The sequence below is a fragment of the Populus trichocarpa genome, chromosome 9, assembly GCF_000002775.5.
Source record: "Populus trichocarpa isolate Nisqually-1 chromosome 9, P.trichocarpa_v4.1, whole genome shotgun sequence".
Taxonomy (NCBI): domain Eukaryota; kingdom Viridiplantae; phylum Streptophyta; class Magnoliopsida; order Malpighiales; family Salicaceae; genus Populus; species Populus trichocarpa.
In genome coordinates, this window is record NC_037293.2 from 7,695,279 (window position 1) to 7,710,263 (window position 14,985).

The 14,985-nt window shown below is 34.5% G+C and overlaps 3 protein-coding genes across 6 annotated transcripts; 1 reads left to right on the forward strand and 2 right to left on the reverse strand.

Annotated features, from left to right (window-relative positions):
- Nucleotides 1–122: 122 nt before the first annotated feature.
- On the reverse strand, nucleotides 123–3,085 carry LOC7478770 (protein RMD5 homolog). Of its 4 annotated transcripts, none has more exons than XM_002313173.4 (2): nucleotides 2,946–3,085; nucleotides 123–1,532 (listed from the first exon to the last, which is right to left on the reverse strand). In XM_002313173.4, the coding sequence occupies exon 2, from the start codon at nucleotides 1,528–1,530 to the stop codon at nucleotides 376–378; it is 1,155 nt and encodes a 384-aa protein (XP_002313209.1). In that variant the 5' UTR covers nucleotides 1,531–1,532; nucleotides 2,946–3,085; the 3' UTR covers nucleotides 123–375. The 4 variants fall into 4 exon arrangements, with proteins under 4 accessions (XP_002313209.1, XP_024464779.1, XP_052311852.1 ...); XM_024609011.2 differs by lacking the exon at nucleotides 2,946–3,085 and adding an exon at nucleotides 2,594–2,929; XM_052455892.1 differs by lacking the exon at nucleotides 2,946–3,085 and adding an exon at nucleotides 2,581–2,928.
- Nucleotides 3,086–3,920: 835 nt separating this feature from the next.
- Nucleotides 3,921–7,508, reverse strand: LOC7469677 (glutamyl-tRNA reductase 2). The gene is made up of 3 exons (XM_002313172.4): nucleotides 6,865–7,508; nucleotides 5,809–6,050; nucleotides 3,921–5,412 (listed from the first exon to the last, which is right to left on the reverse strand). The coding sequence occupies exons 1-3, from the start codon at nucleotides 7,121–7,123 to the stop codon at nucleotides 4,294–4,296; spliced, it is 1,620 nt and encodes a 539-aa protein (XP_002313208.3). The 5' UTR covers nucleotides 7,124–7,508; the 3' UTR covers nucleotides 3,921–4,293.
- Nucleotides 7,509–11,972: 4,464 nt separating this feature from the next.
- LOC7469676 (peptide methionine sulfoxide reductase B5) lies at nucleotides 11,973–14,821 on the forward strand. Its single transcript, XM_002313915.4, has 3 exons — nucleotides 11,973–12,397; nucleotides 14,305–14,461; nucleotides 14,558–14,821. Exons 1-3 carry the CDS (start codon nucleotides 12,060–12,062, stop codon nucleotides 14,714–14,716), a joined length of 654 nt encoding a protein of 217 aa, XP_002313951.2. The 5' UTR covers nucleotides 11,973–12,059; the 3' UTR covers nucleotides 14,717–14,821.
- The last annotated feature ends 164 nt before the right edge of the window (nucleotides 14,822–14,985 follow it).

The window sequence follows — 14,985 nt, forward strand, 5'->3', positions numbered from 1 at the left end:
TTCGGGTGGCCATGAAGGGCAACATCTTTCTGATTTGGATGGCAGCAAGCGTCACTTTCCAAGGTCATTTCTGTAGTACCATCCTCAATTCACAGTATATGGACATTGGTTGCAAACACAAATTTCAACTGAACGCTGACGCCCTAGTCCAGTATCATGATAAAAGCGTTAAACATCGAGGTAACATGTCCATGATGTTCTTTTTTTATGTATTTACATCCATATAATTGGGATTTCAGCAACTGAAAGATCCGAAAATCAAAACATAAATCTGAAAAGAATGTTTATATACAGCAACCCTCAAGCAAAAACATGTTCTCATCACCGACCCCCACAAAATCTCCAGACTTTTCCTACACAGGAGTGCAAATTTTGTCAGAAATATAGCTGCCTGCACTGCGCAGCTGAAGCCTCAGCTGGACAGTAAGGACACTTGAATGCCCTGGAGCTGCCTTTTGATAGCTTCATGATAGACTGCTTGCAGAGAACATGGAGGCATGGCAGCAGCATCGGTGGATTTTCCTCACTGCCTTGATCCCTACTTACAGGACAGACAAAAATAGAATGGAATTGAAATTCCTTTCCCAGCTCTACTGGCACCGGCAACTGTTTCAAGGCCTGCCACTCTTGCTTCTTTGCAGCCATTACATTTGCCAGCTTCAAGAGAGTCGGCAAACCTTCAATCCCAGCTACTATTGCCACACTTAATGGGCTCTGAAGGGACTGACCGACAAAGTTGCAGAAATCCCGAGCCAGCTCCTCGGTCAACTTCTCCCAATGGATTGGAGTAAACAGTTCAGAGTGAGGACAATTTTCAAGTCTGCCTATCCACATTATGCAAACTATTAGCTTTTGAAACTCTTTCAAGTGACTAGAAGCAAAAGAAGCTAGGTGAGTTTTGGCATAGTTGAGGGCATCAGCACGATTTCCTCTCTTTAGAATCTCTACAAACTGCAGCTGGTGAAGTTTCAGCTCAATATTTGAACCATTCTGCACTAGCTTTTCACGGTTGGTAGAGGCCCACTTCAAAGCTGGCTCAATATTTTTAATCCTCATCGCCTCAAGTATTTGATGCAGTTCCAGGAAATGAGATCTTAGAGCAGCTGCTTCTGGTTCTCCAGCTTCATTTATGAGACAATCTCCAAGATCAAACAATCCCTGATGGTAAAAATGACTTGCTATTATCTGATTCACTATATGAAAATCAAAGTCAACATCCCTGTATGCCTTGGATATGTCAGGAAATGATTTTTCAAGGACCTTAGGGAACTTGCTAAGGTTTAAATTCAATTCCTTCTGTGACCCTTCTAATAGCTTGAGAGGACTAATTGCAATAAGCTTGTGCTTCAGTTCTGTGAGGATGGATTTCTGATCAACGGGAGACATAGGATCTTCCACTGACTGTATTTTTACCAATGCCTGCTCAATTTCCTGGCTCACTTGATCGATTACTTCTTGGCATTTAGAAAACGATAATTTTTGCTTCTCAGCAACGCGATCAAATGCATCTTTGGCAGTAGTTAGTTCCATTCCTGTAGAAAAAGAAAAGTCAATAACCTCACTACTGATTTCACTCAAAATAGTCGAATAGCATGAAAATTCTAAACCACCTGCTAGTCAATAACAGATAACCCATCAAAGTTATCACCAATAAATTGTTGAGCACCACCTAGATATGAACAACACACTTAAACTGCAGTATTCGATATCTATGAGAACAAAAATTTAATAAAGAAGGAAAAGAAACTGCCATTCATCTTCTCTGTCAATCAGTGAAGACAGTGATAACGCTAGTCATTCCATCTTTCTAGGTTAATTCAGGACACGTATCCTCCTCAAAAAAAGAAGAGAGAGAGAATAAAGAAAGAGAAGAGAAGGGATACAAATAATAGACAACAATTACGAGATTAACCCAGCTAATACCTACATAACAATCCTTTAAATGTTGTTAGGGAACAAATCATAAATGGCAATTACAAGATCACCCAAGTAGCCAAAACTCGCGTAATGATAATAAATACAGAACAGGAGATACACTGACGAGTATTAAAATTTGACAATTCTGGGTGGAGGCATTATTTGGGAAACATGGCTGGAATAACACTGTAAAAAAACTTCTTTTCCCGTTTCTTTTCATTTTTTTTTCCTCTTACTATTTGTAAAGGTCAAGCGTACATTAATGAAATGCCTGGTGTAAGAGGCACACCGGGATAGGAAGAGGAAGAGGAAGAGGGAATTGTTTGGCGCGGGGCCGGGAAAAGGAGTGTTATAGTCGGTTCCGAGATGGATAAAAATACAGTTTGCATGAACTTGCTAAATAAAAGAAGATACAGTAAGCAACTTCAATTTTATCAACTACAATGATTTAAGTGATAACGAAAGATAGGAATAGGAATCATCCACCCTCATAAACCTAAAACTAACAAAACAAACCATGAGAGAGAGATATACCTTCCTTAATCCTCCTCGAGAAACCCAAAATAAACCGTAAACAATAATAAACACAATCACAGCAAAAATAAAACACACAGATTAACACAAAAAAACCAATCATTCCTGTGAATAACACCATAACATAACCTGAGTTACATACTCATTAATTGAGTCTCTCTCTCCCTCCTGACGATTTCCATTTCTTTTTTGTTTTGGGACATAGTTTTAACAAATTTAAAAGTAGAAAAGATCAAGAAAAGGCAAACTAACTACCTATTGAAATAAGAGAGAAAAGGAAGCCAAGATTCAAGCAAGAAAAGAAGCAAGAAAGAAAAAACAAATTGTAACTGCTACGATAGATACAAACGATAACAGATCACAGTTAGTTTGTTAGGGTGGGGATCTTTGCAAATCAAATGGTTAAATTTTGTAACTTCCCAGTATCAAGATCATAATCACAATCAAATTTGAATTTCAATTAAAAATCCAAAAGGATAATCAAATGGCGTTACCTGAACAACTTTTTTAGAGAAAGAAGGCTGCGAGAGCGACTCTAAAGAAAAGAGAGAATTGGTGAGCGTGGGAATCGAGAAATAAATCTGGCAGTAAAATCGTTGGGGAAACACGTGTCAGTTTAGATTTCTTTTGGACGATATTGCTCTTATTTAATTTCTTATTTACCATTTATACATTCTCCCTGGTTTTTAATTTTGATTGATTTTGCTATTAGACATTATTGCGTAAACTAAATACTAATTACAAAAAAAAAAAAGGGCTGACAAATAAATATAGTGTGTAGAACGCCAGGGTTTCGTAGAAGAAGAGGGGGCACTTTTAGTATTTACACGGATTCTTTAGAATAATCCCGCATTTTAAGTATACTCATGCATGGGATATTTAATGATTTGGCAACTTTTTTGTTTTATTCTTTTTTATGGAAATTTAATATCTTTTAGTTTTAATTTTAATTTTAATGATGAACAAAAAAATTTTGTTTAGATAGTTGAAAGGATGAAGAAAGTTTTTAGAAAAATTTTACAGTACTCCCTTTAAAAAAACAATAAACACTAGTGGAAGAAAAAATATAATTTATAAAAAAATAATAAAAATATTTTTATATAATATTTTTATTTTTTACTTGTACTTATCTATTCCTATAAAATTAATTTTATAGAATAATTAATAAAATATATTAGCTACCATAAAATTTCTCCTGGCAATATGGTGAGTTTTCAAGACTTGATACCTTGAACATTTCGATAACTAAATAAAAGTAGTAAGAAAAAGCTAAAGTCCTGTAATCTAATAAGAAAAAATTATAGTATATTTTTTTTAAAAAAAGAGGAGCATAATAACGCATAAACACAGTTATTAATAAATAGAAATTGATATTCCCAGAAACATAAAGACCTGTAAAACATTTGTGCAATTTGTTATCAGTTTCAAGAATTATCAACTGGCAACAACAACAGCTGTACAAGGAAATGTTGCATCAGAACGGAATCACAGTAAGAGCTTGGAAGACGACTCCAAGGATGAATGACATGTCGAGTGTAGCAATAAAATCTGTGAAATAATTACAAAAATAAAGAATCACGCTCCTCATTCCTCGACAATTAGGACGATCTGTGGCTACAAAATTTTCATCTGAATCCCTACTAGCCTGACTCTATATTACTATTGAGCGCAAAAAAAAAATGACAAGCCACCATTGAGGATAGCAGCCATTATTTCTCTCTCTCTAAAAAATGGGTCTCCAAAGAATCGATTATTCTGTTTCAGTGTATAATATCACAACAAGAACACCCAAGGAACATCCCTTTGGTGCAGTAAAATGGAAAAGTACCCTTTATGAAGAGCTCACTTCTTGATTCTTTCCATTTTCGTTCGAACTGTGTCCAAAATTATCTCCGTCTCAAGGTCAAACATTCTATTCACAGCATGCATAATCTCAAGCATCTCCTCTGGTTTTTGGCAGTCACTCCTCCCATCGCATCTTAGGTGCTGCATTGGACCATGAAGAAACTTCTTCATCATGCCCATGCTAAGATCATAAATAGCTTTCTTCTGTTTATCTGTAATATCACCCATCTTCGAGAGACACTTGTCCAGTTCAGAAGCCCTAATCCTTTCAAGATAAGCCCGTAGCTTTTTAATGGTAGGAACGGCTTCAAGGGAATCCTTCCAAGCTTCAAAGTGCTCTAATTCCTCGGAAATAATTATTTGTGCTTCCATAGCCTTCCGGAGCCGATCCTCCTTATTAGCTGCCACAATATCCTTGAGATCGTCGACATTGTAAACTTCTGCTGTCTCAAGATCCGAGACACATGGTCCTACATTCCTGGGAACTGAAATATCAATGAAAAGCCGCCTTCCCATTTCTGTGTCCACAGGGAGTGTCTGTGCATGCTCTTTCAAGAACAGTGGAGTGTCTGATGCAGTGCTTGTGAAAATTACATCTGCTTCAGCAGCACATGCCATCATTTCTGAAAGGGGCTTATAGATGATTTGAATATCCTTAAGCTCTTCACGGATTAAAGCAACTTTCTCCTCAGTTCTGTTCACAACCACCATTTCTTTGCACCCTTTAGCAGCCAAGTGTTTGATCACAAGCTTCCCCATTTTGCCAGCTCCAATTACTAATACCCTAGTAGTTGCATATGAGGACTCTGGAAGCTTCATTAATGCAAGCTCTACAGCAGCTGAACTAACAGAAACTGACCCAGAGGAAATGTTGGTTTCAGTTCTAACCCGTTTCCCAGTAATGATAGCATGCTCAAACAACCCACCAATTTTCTTATTGAAGCCATCAACTCCTTGTCCAAGTTTTTTAACTTGCTTCACCTGAGCAAGGATTTGACCTTCTCCTAGAACAATTGAGTTGAGTCCAGAAGCTACCTCAAATAGGTGTCTTGTGGCATCTTTATTATACAACATAAATCGGTGTTGGCAAAGCTCTGAAACAGAAACCCCGCTAATCTGTCAAAAGAAAAATTGTTAATTATGGACCATGGTCGACATTGATTTTACCACTATGTCTGAATATGAACAATTGAATTTGATATTTCCCTAAACATGTATCCTTATTCAATAGATGTTTTGACCAAATATGTGTAGAGCAACATTCCCGGTTGATGCATGTAGAAATATATCAAATATATTTTCAATGAATTTTGAAAAGTCTATATACAGTAAGAAATGGTAGGAATAGTCTAATATTAGTAGGACAGGTGGATTTGAGCAGGGTGAGCCGGGTCAATTCAAAAGCACACTCCAAACAGACGCCACACCAACATGCAATTTAAAGGTATTTCATCTCTCTTTCATGCTCTATTTGAGAATTCTGAAGAAACACAAAAAAAGGCAAACAAGTACCTTAGACATCCATTCAGTAACTTCTTTGACTCCACGATGTTGAGAAAGAGCCACAACATATACTTCGATTCTGTTACAAGTACTGAGAACAGCAGCTTCTTCTATATGATTTAAAGCACAGAGCTCCCTAATGGCTTGAGGCCACTGGGCTTCTTGGATGGCCAGCTTCTCACGTACATCAACTGGTGCTGTGTGCACATTGAGTCCAATGACAATGATGCTGCTCTTTTCCTTTGTATACCCTGATAAAAAAAATAGTATTTCAGCAATTAGCATTGATGAACAATTCCAGGAAGGTTTAGCAAGGAGTCGTATAAGAACAATAAGAAAAACAAAATTGACAAAAAACTGGTCGATTTCGAAGTGACAAACATGATATAATAAATTCACACCCCTACGTGAAATACTCGTAAATGAAAATACAAGCAGGAAAAACCTGAAACTAAGGCTACAGATAAAGGAGATTTAAGATTTAGTTAAGACCATTAATGCAGAACAGTAAATAGGTGTCACTACAACCAGGAAGGCTGGTATAATTCAGCGCTTGGGTGTCACAGGCCTCTGCTTCTTCAATTTTAATTTTTTTTTCTTGCTAGTTAATGGCATCACGGACATCCAAAACCCACACAAGCAAATTATGATTGATCTAAATACTCACAGAATTAACTAATCCTTCGAAGTAAAATAAATTCTTGAACCCATAAATATGGCTGCAAAACATCTTCCATGCTAATATATATATATATATATATATAATCACTAAAACACTCTCGTGTCATCAAAACCAGTTTAAAAATCCTTCCACTTAATAATTATTACCATACAATACTCACATCACCACCAGGATCACTGTCTCTTTCTTATCTAGTAAAGCTAAATTCCACTACCTTTACAAGGTTTTCAATCCCATGCTTCTAAATAGAGCATATAATTTTTTATCGTAAATATAAAATAATTTGAGCAAGCTAAAAAAACAGCCTTTTTGCACCACATAATAAAGCGAAGCACACACATTATCCAATTTCAAATAATCGAAATAAAAAGGAGCAAACTCACTGTCGATTGCAGAAGCCTTGAGTTGCGCAAGCGCCATAGCACTCGATCTCTTCAATTCTTCCTTGTCGATTGAATTCAAATTCTGACTCACACTTTCACATCTAACACGAAGGCTTTGATTTAAAGCCGATGCCCTTCTATTGTTCAAGGGTTTGTAGAAGGTTTGCAACTGAGGACAAGACACAGCCAATGGACGGAGGTTAGGATTTGATGGTGTAGAAGTAGCAATAGAGGTGGCGAAACCGAATGCCGCCGCCATCGGCGAAGAAAAGATGGAGGCGACGACAAGAGAGTTACTGAAACTTGATCCCCGAGTAATGAGAGGATAATTTGGAGGTGGATCAGAAAGGTGAAGAAGAAAGGGATATAATTTTGAAGATGTGCTGTTGGGTTAGAGAGGGGAGGGTTGGCGAAGAAAAAAAAAACTAATAATAATAATTTGACAAGGGAATGGCGTTGCGGTGGTCTTTGTTTGGGTTGTATATATATATATATATATTGACCTGTAACAACTATTCCCATGATTTTATGACCTTTTCCAACAAGGAAGAGGAGGAAGGGAAAAGGTCGGTTTTAGGCAGGAGGAAAACGGGATTGGAATCGGAAAAGGGATATTTACGCGTTTTGTCCACACGCCCGCCATGGACTGCGCTAGGAGTTAGGAAAGGTCAGATGTTTGATTCTTTTTATAACTAACCATGGTTTTGTTCTAATCTGTCACCCTCCATTATTTGTCAACTATAGTGGCCAGGAAGAGCCAGTAGCTGATTGGTCTAACGGTGAGCTAACTTTTTATATTGCGGTCATTTATAACGTTGAGATTTGAATTTTCCCCAAAACCATATTTGTTATATAATTTAGGCCTGGTTTACTGAGTTGACTTGGAATCCATTTAATCCGTTTCCTCACTCAGTTTGAGCGTAAGAAAATTAACCCAGAGTTATTTTTATATGATGTAATAAACTTGAAAGATTAATTTATGATATAATTAAAATTCAACTTAATTTCTTTTAAAAATAATTTTTATTGATTTAAACCAACCGGCAATTCCTTTTATTTGAACTGAGTTGTTTGAAATTCGAGTGTTGAGGAATCCAGAATGGGAAAAATGTAAATCGAGTTTAGATTACGTTTTAATTTAATTTATCTCGTTGGTTCTCCCACCACTCATAGACCGATTTCAGGTATAGATTGATTGTTACCTGACTTAATTTTGGATGGGTCATGGCCTGATTTGAGACTGGCTAAGTGAGAGAGAGAGAGATTTATTTTGATATTAAGATATGTATATATTATATTGTATTAAAAAAATCTAAATATAATTATATTAATATAATATAAATATATATTTTGGATTAGGTTTGGAAAGGTTTTGGGTCGAGTTTGATAATATTTTTATTGATTATTCATTGTATCTAGAAAATATATACATCAATTTCATATTAAATTCTCATCTCTAACTATGAACTCATTCCCATCCTGTCCTTTCTAATAAAAATCTTGGTTTTTTTAGCAAATATTAGTTTAAAAGCGTGTTTGTTTTTTTGTTTAAAAAGTGTTTTTGAAGATTTTTTATTTTTTTCTTCAAATTAATTATTTTTTTATGATTTTGAATCATTTTGATGTGCTAATATTAATAATTATTTTTTAAAAAAAAATATATTTCTAAATAAAAAATATTTTCAAAACTAATTATTATCATTATTCCAAATACCACCAAATAATTACATGTAGAAATCCTTCTCTCTCGTAACCACACCTTGTATAAATCCCTAATTACAAGGCATGATGCAGCTAGGAAGGTTCTTGGTGACATGTCAGCTGAAAATTGGCTCAATTGGTGAAAGGATTATTATTTTTATATTAAAATGATATTATTTTAAATTTTTATTTTTTTATTTAAAAATAATATCATTTAAAAAAATAAAAAAATTAAAACTTGAGTTGATTTATTAAACTTCTAATTTGACAAGTTAGCGCATACTTGAGCTATGTTAATTTCCGGATCAAATCCTACAACTATAAAACTTATTTTTATTTAATTTTGTGGTTAGTAGAATAAATATTCAAAATAATTTCAATGATTTAAACTCTAGAATGAAAAATGTATTTTTCCTTTTTATTTTATGCATTTGTTTTATTTTTACCAGGCAAATACATGACTTTTCCACGAATAACATGTCTTTTTGAAAGGAAAAAAACTTCATGCATTGAATTGATAATTTGTAAGAACTAAATGATTTAGATGTAGGAGAAGAAATATATTCCCTTAGCCAACAATCTATTTTCGTTAATCATTTATTTTATTTTTACCATACACATGATTTTTTATCTAAAAACTTACTATCATGATTTGTAAAGTAATTTTAAACCAGGAAACAAAAGCAATATCTATATTATTTTTTATCAACTGTGAAGGAAAATAAAAGAATAACTAATTGGAGAAAATAATATAAGATATTTTTAATAAAAATATATATTTTCTAATCTCATTAAATATTCATCCGTATTTTTTTTGAAAAATTATGCATATAAATATGAAAAATTATGAAAAAGCCTAGGCGCGACCTGCATTTCTTTTTAAAGTTAAGTAGATGTATTAGGGGCAAGTAAAAAAATTAAAAAATTAATTAAATTGAGAAAATTAGAAAAAAATAACTGAAAAAATCGAACCGTAAAAAAAAACCGATTAGAATTTTGAAAAAACTGACCGGTTCGGTTTTATAAACCTGAAACCGAAAAAACCGAACCGAACCCAAATAAAAAAACAGGAAAAAAACCGAGCCAAATCAGGAAAACCGAGCCAAATCGATTTGAACCGGTTTGTTATCTAAAAAACCAAACCGAACCGAAACCGGTTGGTTTGAACCGGTTTCAGTTATTTTTTTTTATAATTCAATTTGATTGTTTTTTTTTATAAAAACCGAACAGAATAAAAAATAATTACTCCAAGATAACACTATCTGACAACGCATGTGCCATTGGAGCAAGTAATGTGTAATCTGCTACAGCTAATTTTGGGTGTCCCCAGTGCTCGGACTATAAAAAAAAAAAAGAATTTTGTGGTTTTGGACCTAAAAAATTTAAAAATTTATTTATTTTCATTTAAAAAACCCTGTAAACTTTTATAGCTCTATTTATAATTCAAAACATCCTTTATTAATTTAAAATTTTAAAATCAAATTAAATACTAGAAAATCTCAAGCCTTGATCTAATTTTCCTGACAAAATTAAATATTGTAACCACATTCATAAAACATTTTTTTCATGATGAACTAATTATCACAATGATTGATCTTTCGTACGGCTGAAATATGGTTGACTTAAACCTCCCTCCCTCCCTCCCTCCCTCCTCTCTCTCTCTCGATTTTATTTCTTCTTCATGGACATTCAAATTTTGAAATATAAAAAATTAATACTACAAGGACTAAATAAATAAAAAAACAAAAAAACTTCAAAGACCTGAACATAGATTTCCACACCTAACATTTGCATCCTGGACCGAACAGTACAATTCACATTGCAAGAGGAACAGCCGGCCATATCTAAATTGTTTTTTAAAATGTTTTTTTATTAAAAATATATTTAAAAATATTTTTGATATTAATGTATTAAAATAAAAAAAAATACATAAAAATTAATTTAAAACTAAAAAAATTATTTTTTAATAAAAATATAATTAAACTACAATATCAAATAAAAATTTGAAAGACATGATTAATTAGAAATACTGTGACGGGAAATCTCGTGTTTGTCGTACTATCCGAGTAAATTCTAAAGCTTCTAAGCAATGATAGGAAGTTCGTGTTTACAAATTCTCAGAGAACTGATTAGCTAATTGAAGACTTTCTTTTGAATCTAAAGTTTGGTGTCTTGATTCCTTTCTCGAAAGAATCACTTTTTTTTTTTTTTTAATTAGTGTAAATGTCCTTTATTTATTTTTAATTAACGTGAATATCCGACTGAGTTTACGCGCAACTCAACTAATTTTATGAATCCTGAAATTAACAATCATGTAAACTTCCAGTAATCATCATATTAACAACCACAAGAAAAACAAATCTCTTAATTCCAAACTTACTTTTGTATTGGATGTCAATAAGGTTAGCTATTCTCCTATTCTTAAGTTTCATTCCACTTATATAGTTTATTAAGTTTTGTTTGTTTCTATATTTTAAAGTTTTTTTATTTAAAAAATTGATTTATTTTATTTTAAATTAATTTTTTAGTAGTTTTAGATTGTATTGATGTTAAAAAATTATTTTTTTTAAAAAAAATATTATTTTTATATATTTTTAAATAAAAAACACTTTAAAAACACAACCATTACCACACTCCCAAATATTAACCACGTCTAGATTGCAGTTGGGATGATAATAGGTATATATTGTAATTTTTAATTTTTATAATTTATTTATTATTTATTAGGTAATAAATTTAAAAATTTATGAATTACACGTTGAATTACATATATCTATATAAATATTTATTATTTGATTATTATTTAATAAAAAATAAAATAATTAACACACACACATACATATATATACATATACCACACACATACATACAAAGTGTGCGCGCGCGCGCGCGTGTATTATACTGCATTAAAAAATTTAAATATTCTACAAAAGTGTGTGTGTATATATATATTGAGTTAAATTGATAAGTTTCAGACTGGATTAATATTCATTAAATTTAAATTAAATTATCATCGCTAGCCCTGTATCCACAAAGAAAAAGGAAAAGATCCTATGTTTAGGATGATGATATTAATCCGGATGATGGCAAAATGCCATATCAATCTAGATATGAGGAAAGGGGTATCCGAAGGAACTATGAGCCCATTGACCCTAACAGGAAGCTACTGATAATCCAAAGGAAAGGCCAATAACCGGTTCTGGCCCGACGGCCCAGTACCCAACACTTCACTCTTATCCCCTTTCCGTGGAAAAGATTACCGAACACCGGAGCTGGTCAACGCTAAACAAAATGTTCGGTAACGTGGTTGAATTTATATCTTTTAAAAATTTAATTTAATTTTAGATTATTTTATTATACTTTTAAATAAAAAAACACTTTAGACTACCAACAGTACACGCTCATCAACACACCCTCGAATTCTGAACCAAGAAAAGCATTAATAAAACCAATATCCAAAGAAAGCCTGGTCACTCTGTGACAGAGTCTCTAAAATGGGCTTTAACAGCCTGAAACCTCCCCTACTCTCCTCCACCAAAACAATTCTCTCCTCCACACCTACCAGACACGCTTTCTCCAAACTTATCTCTCCACTTCCCTCCATATCCACCTCCTTCACCAAAACCCATTTCAATTTTTTATCTCCAAAACCAACTGCCCACTCCATTTCAGCTACTGCTTCTATTGGGTCCATCTATCAAACCAAGCGGCAGTTTCGTGGTGGTGGGGTCATAGCCATGGCTGCTCCTGGGTCCGTCCAGAAGTCCGAGGAGGAATGGCGTGTTGTTTTGTCCCCAGAGCAGTTTCGTATTTTGAGACAAAAAGGCACAGAGTAAGATTCTTATATATGATTAAATTTTGATTTTTTGTTTCGTTTTCATGTTGTTTTGTGGCTTGATGCTCTGGTTGACTTTTTGAGGAATTCTTGGTTTGTTTTATTCTGCGTCTGGTTTTTACATATTTTTTGGTAGCTTAACCTTAACATCAAGATTCTTATCTGTAACAAAATTTTGATTCATTTTCTATGATGTTTTGTGGCTTGATACTCTGGCGATGAATTCTTGGTTTGTTTTTTCATTTTGTTGTTTTATCTACTTCTGAGCTTGGTTAACTTCTTAACAATCAAAGTTCAAGTAGTTCTTCTGAATTCTGTTCTTTGCTAAAGCGATTCAATTGAACTCTGTTGGATGGGACATGCTCGAAATAATCTCTTTTAGTGTCCCTTTGAATGTTATCCCTATTGAATGCATGTAAAATCCAGCGTGCATGAAAAACTTCTAAGAATATGATTGCAAGAGGAGCATTTGGTTTTTACATTATTTTGTGGCTTAATGGTTTATTGAACGTGTTCGAGTTTTGTTTTGCTGATTCATGGCCCATGCTTTTCAGTTTTAAGAAGTTAAAATGATGTTTTCTACTTCCGGGGCTGATTGGCATTGATGTAACACGGGATTCAGGAGTTTGCAGGGAAAATAATTGTGATAAAAATAGGAAAAGCGGACATGCATGTTTGTTTAGCAGGTAAGAGATCGAGAACGTGCTAGATCTTAAGAAGTTCACAAAAAAAGTTTCATCTCAAATGCTAAGCTGATTTAGATTTCCTTTGCAAGTTCACAACAACAGAATCCAGGAGGAATAGAAGTATAACCTACCTGTTAGGACTTGGTGACCTGGGCCAGGTTTCATTTTGAACTAGTTTGGAGGTTGACCTGATCCGGGTTGACCCTATCAAATACGGCAGACCTGGATGATACCTGACTAAGTCAACTTTGAGGATTAATTTTCTTTTTTAATTTTTGTCCAAAGCGACATCATTTAATTTATTTTTTTGTCCGAAACAATGTTGTTTCATTATAAAAAACCAAAATGATATTGCTTTGAGGTTGACTCGGCAAACCTGCAACCCAGGCCAGGTATGATAACTTAGGATTGGTTAGAGGAATCGCTTTTGCAGATCTTTCTTTAGACAATAAGGTACATTGTATAGTAGCAAATAGAACATTGAGCCAGGGTGTAGCTATGTTCTGTTCTGTGATTTGCCAAAGCTGGCAATCCCAACCTGGGTTTAGAGTGAAAAAGGTTGATTGATTTATGCCTTGGCAACTAGTATGTAGCTTTTATGGTTGTCTATCAGCTGGACGTGTGGCTTTTTAGCATGTTCACATGCTGCTGTCAGGATGATCATAGATTTGGTGAAGTAGCAATACTTAAAATTTTACACTGGTGTTACTAACTTGGCTGAATGTCATGCTGATTGCCTCGACTGCCAGAGGCAAGAGGGAAGGGAGTGAGATAGCAACATGAAAGGGATGAGAAGCAGAAGATGGGTGGTAGTCAGGATAATATTAGAAGTCTAGAACTTGGAATTTTATTGCTGGATGGCATTGAATTGGCTGCCAGGAAGATCTCAGATTTTCCTTTCTTCTGCCTTGGTTCTTCAAAAATTAAATGAAGGACTAGAGATATGCATTAGAACCTCTGCCTAAGTGCCTATTCTACAACAACAACAACCAAGCCTTAATTCCAAAATAGTTGGGTTCTGCTATACGAATCCTTTTGTGCCATCTCCCTCAATCACATTCAATCTGCCTGGTCTATCTGTTTGAAATCTCTATTACTAGATGAAGTGCATAATGGTCAAGTGCTCTTGAATGAATCGTGCGGACGTTTCTCAAGAAAGCTAGCAAGGTTTTATGCTTTATTCCTTGTGATTTTTCACCTTGTTTGGGTGTTGTGCAGGTATCCTGGCACGGGGGAATATGACAAAGTTTTTGAAGAGGGTGTCTACGGTTGTGCAGGATGTGGAACACCCCTGTACAGGTCGACAACCAAATTTAATTCCGGTTGTGGTTGGCCAGCTTTCTACGAGGGTCTTCCTGGAGCCATTAATCGCATTGTGAGCTCTTTTGCTCTGCTAGTTTCCCCTTCTTCGCTTACCATTTTATAGCAATTTATGTCATGAAATATTAACAAGGTTGGCAATTGTTATCAGCCGGATCCAGATGGTATGAGGATTGAAATTACATGTGCAGCTTGTGGTGGACATCTGGGACATGTGTTTAAAGGCGAAGGGTTTCGAACTCCCACCGATGAACGCCATTGTGTCAATAGTGTATCGCTTAAGTTTGAACCTGCAAATTCTTCCCAGTGAAAACTAATGGTGTGGTTATTTCATGGTTCAGTACCATTGGTTCTGTATAAAACATGACTCTGCGTTTAGCCAAATAAAAAATGACTCTATCACTGTTGGTTATAATTACCCCTGTTACGTGCTTATGAACTTTTTGGAGTATAAAGAGAATGCTGTCATTTTGCCATTGTGCTGCTTCTGTTATGGAGATGAGAGAGACATCGCAGCCAGATGTATGATCTCATCTTCTTCCTGCGTGGAAGATGAAGCTGGGAAGATAAACTATAAAT

What these genes read in the sequence shown, in the direction of transcription:
- LOC7469676 (XM_002313915.4), top strand. Translation starts at nt 12,060, where the DNA reads ATGGGCTTTAACAGCCTGAAACCTCCCCTACTCTCCTCCACCAAAACA. An exon ending in TTGAGACAAAAAGGCACAGA is followed by an intron (nt 12,398 to 14,304) that starts GTAAGATTCTTA and finishes GGTGTTGTGCAG; the next exon opens with GTATCCTGGCACGGGGGAAT. An exon ending in CTGGAGCCATTAATCGCATT is followed by an intron (nt 14,462 to 14,557) that starts GTGAGCTCTTTT and finishes AATTGTTATCAG; the next exon opens with CCGGATCCAGATGGTATGAG.
- LOC7469677 (XM_002313172.4), bottom strand. Translation starts at nt 7,123, where the DNA reads ATGGCGGCGGCATTCGGTTTCGCCACCTCTATTGCTACTTCTACACCA. An exon ending in CAAGGCTTCTGCAATCGACA is followed by an intron (nt 6,051 to 6,864) that starts GTGAGTTTGCTC and finishes TTTTTTTATCAG; the next exon opens with GGTATACAAAGGAAAAGAGC. An exon ending in TTACTGAATGGATGTCTAAG is followed by an intron (nt 5,413 to 5,808) that starts GTACTTGTTTGC and finishes TTCTTTTGACAG; the next exon opens with ATTAGCGGGGTTTCTGTTTC.
- LOC7478770 (XM_024609011.2), bottom strand. Translation starts at nt 2,654, where the DNA reads ATGTCCCAAAACAAAAAAGAAATGGAAATCGTCAGGAGGGAGAGAGAG. An exon ending in GAGAGAGACTCAATTAATGA is followed by an intron (nt 1,533 to 2,593) that starts GTATGTAACTCA and finishes CTTTTTCTACAG; the next exon opens with GAATGGAACTAACTACTGCC.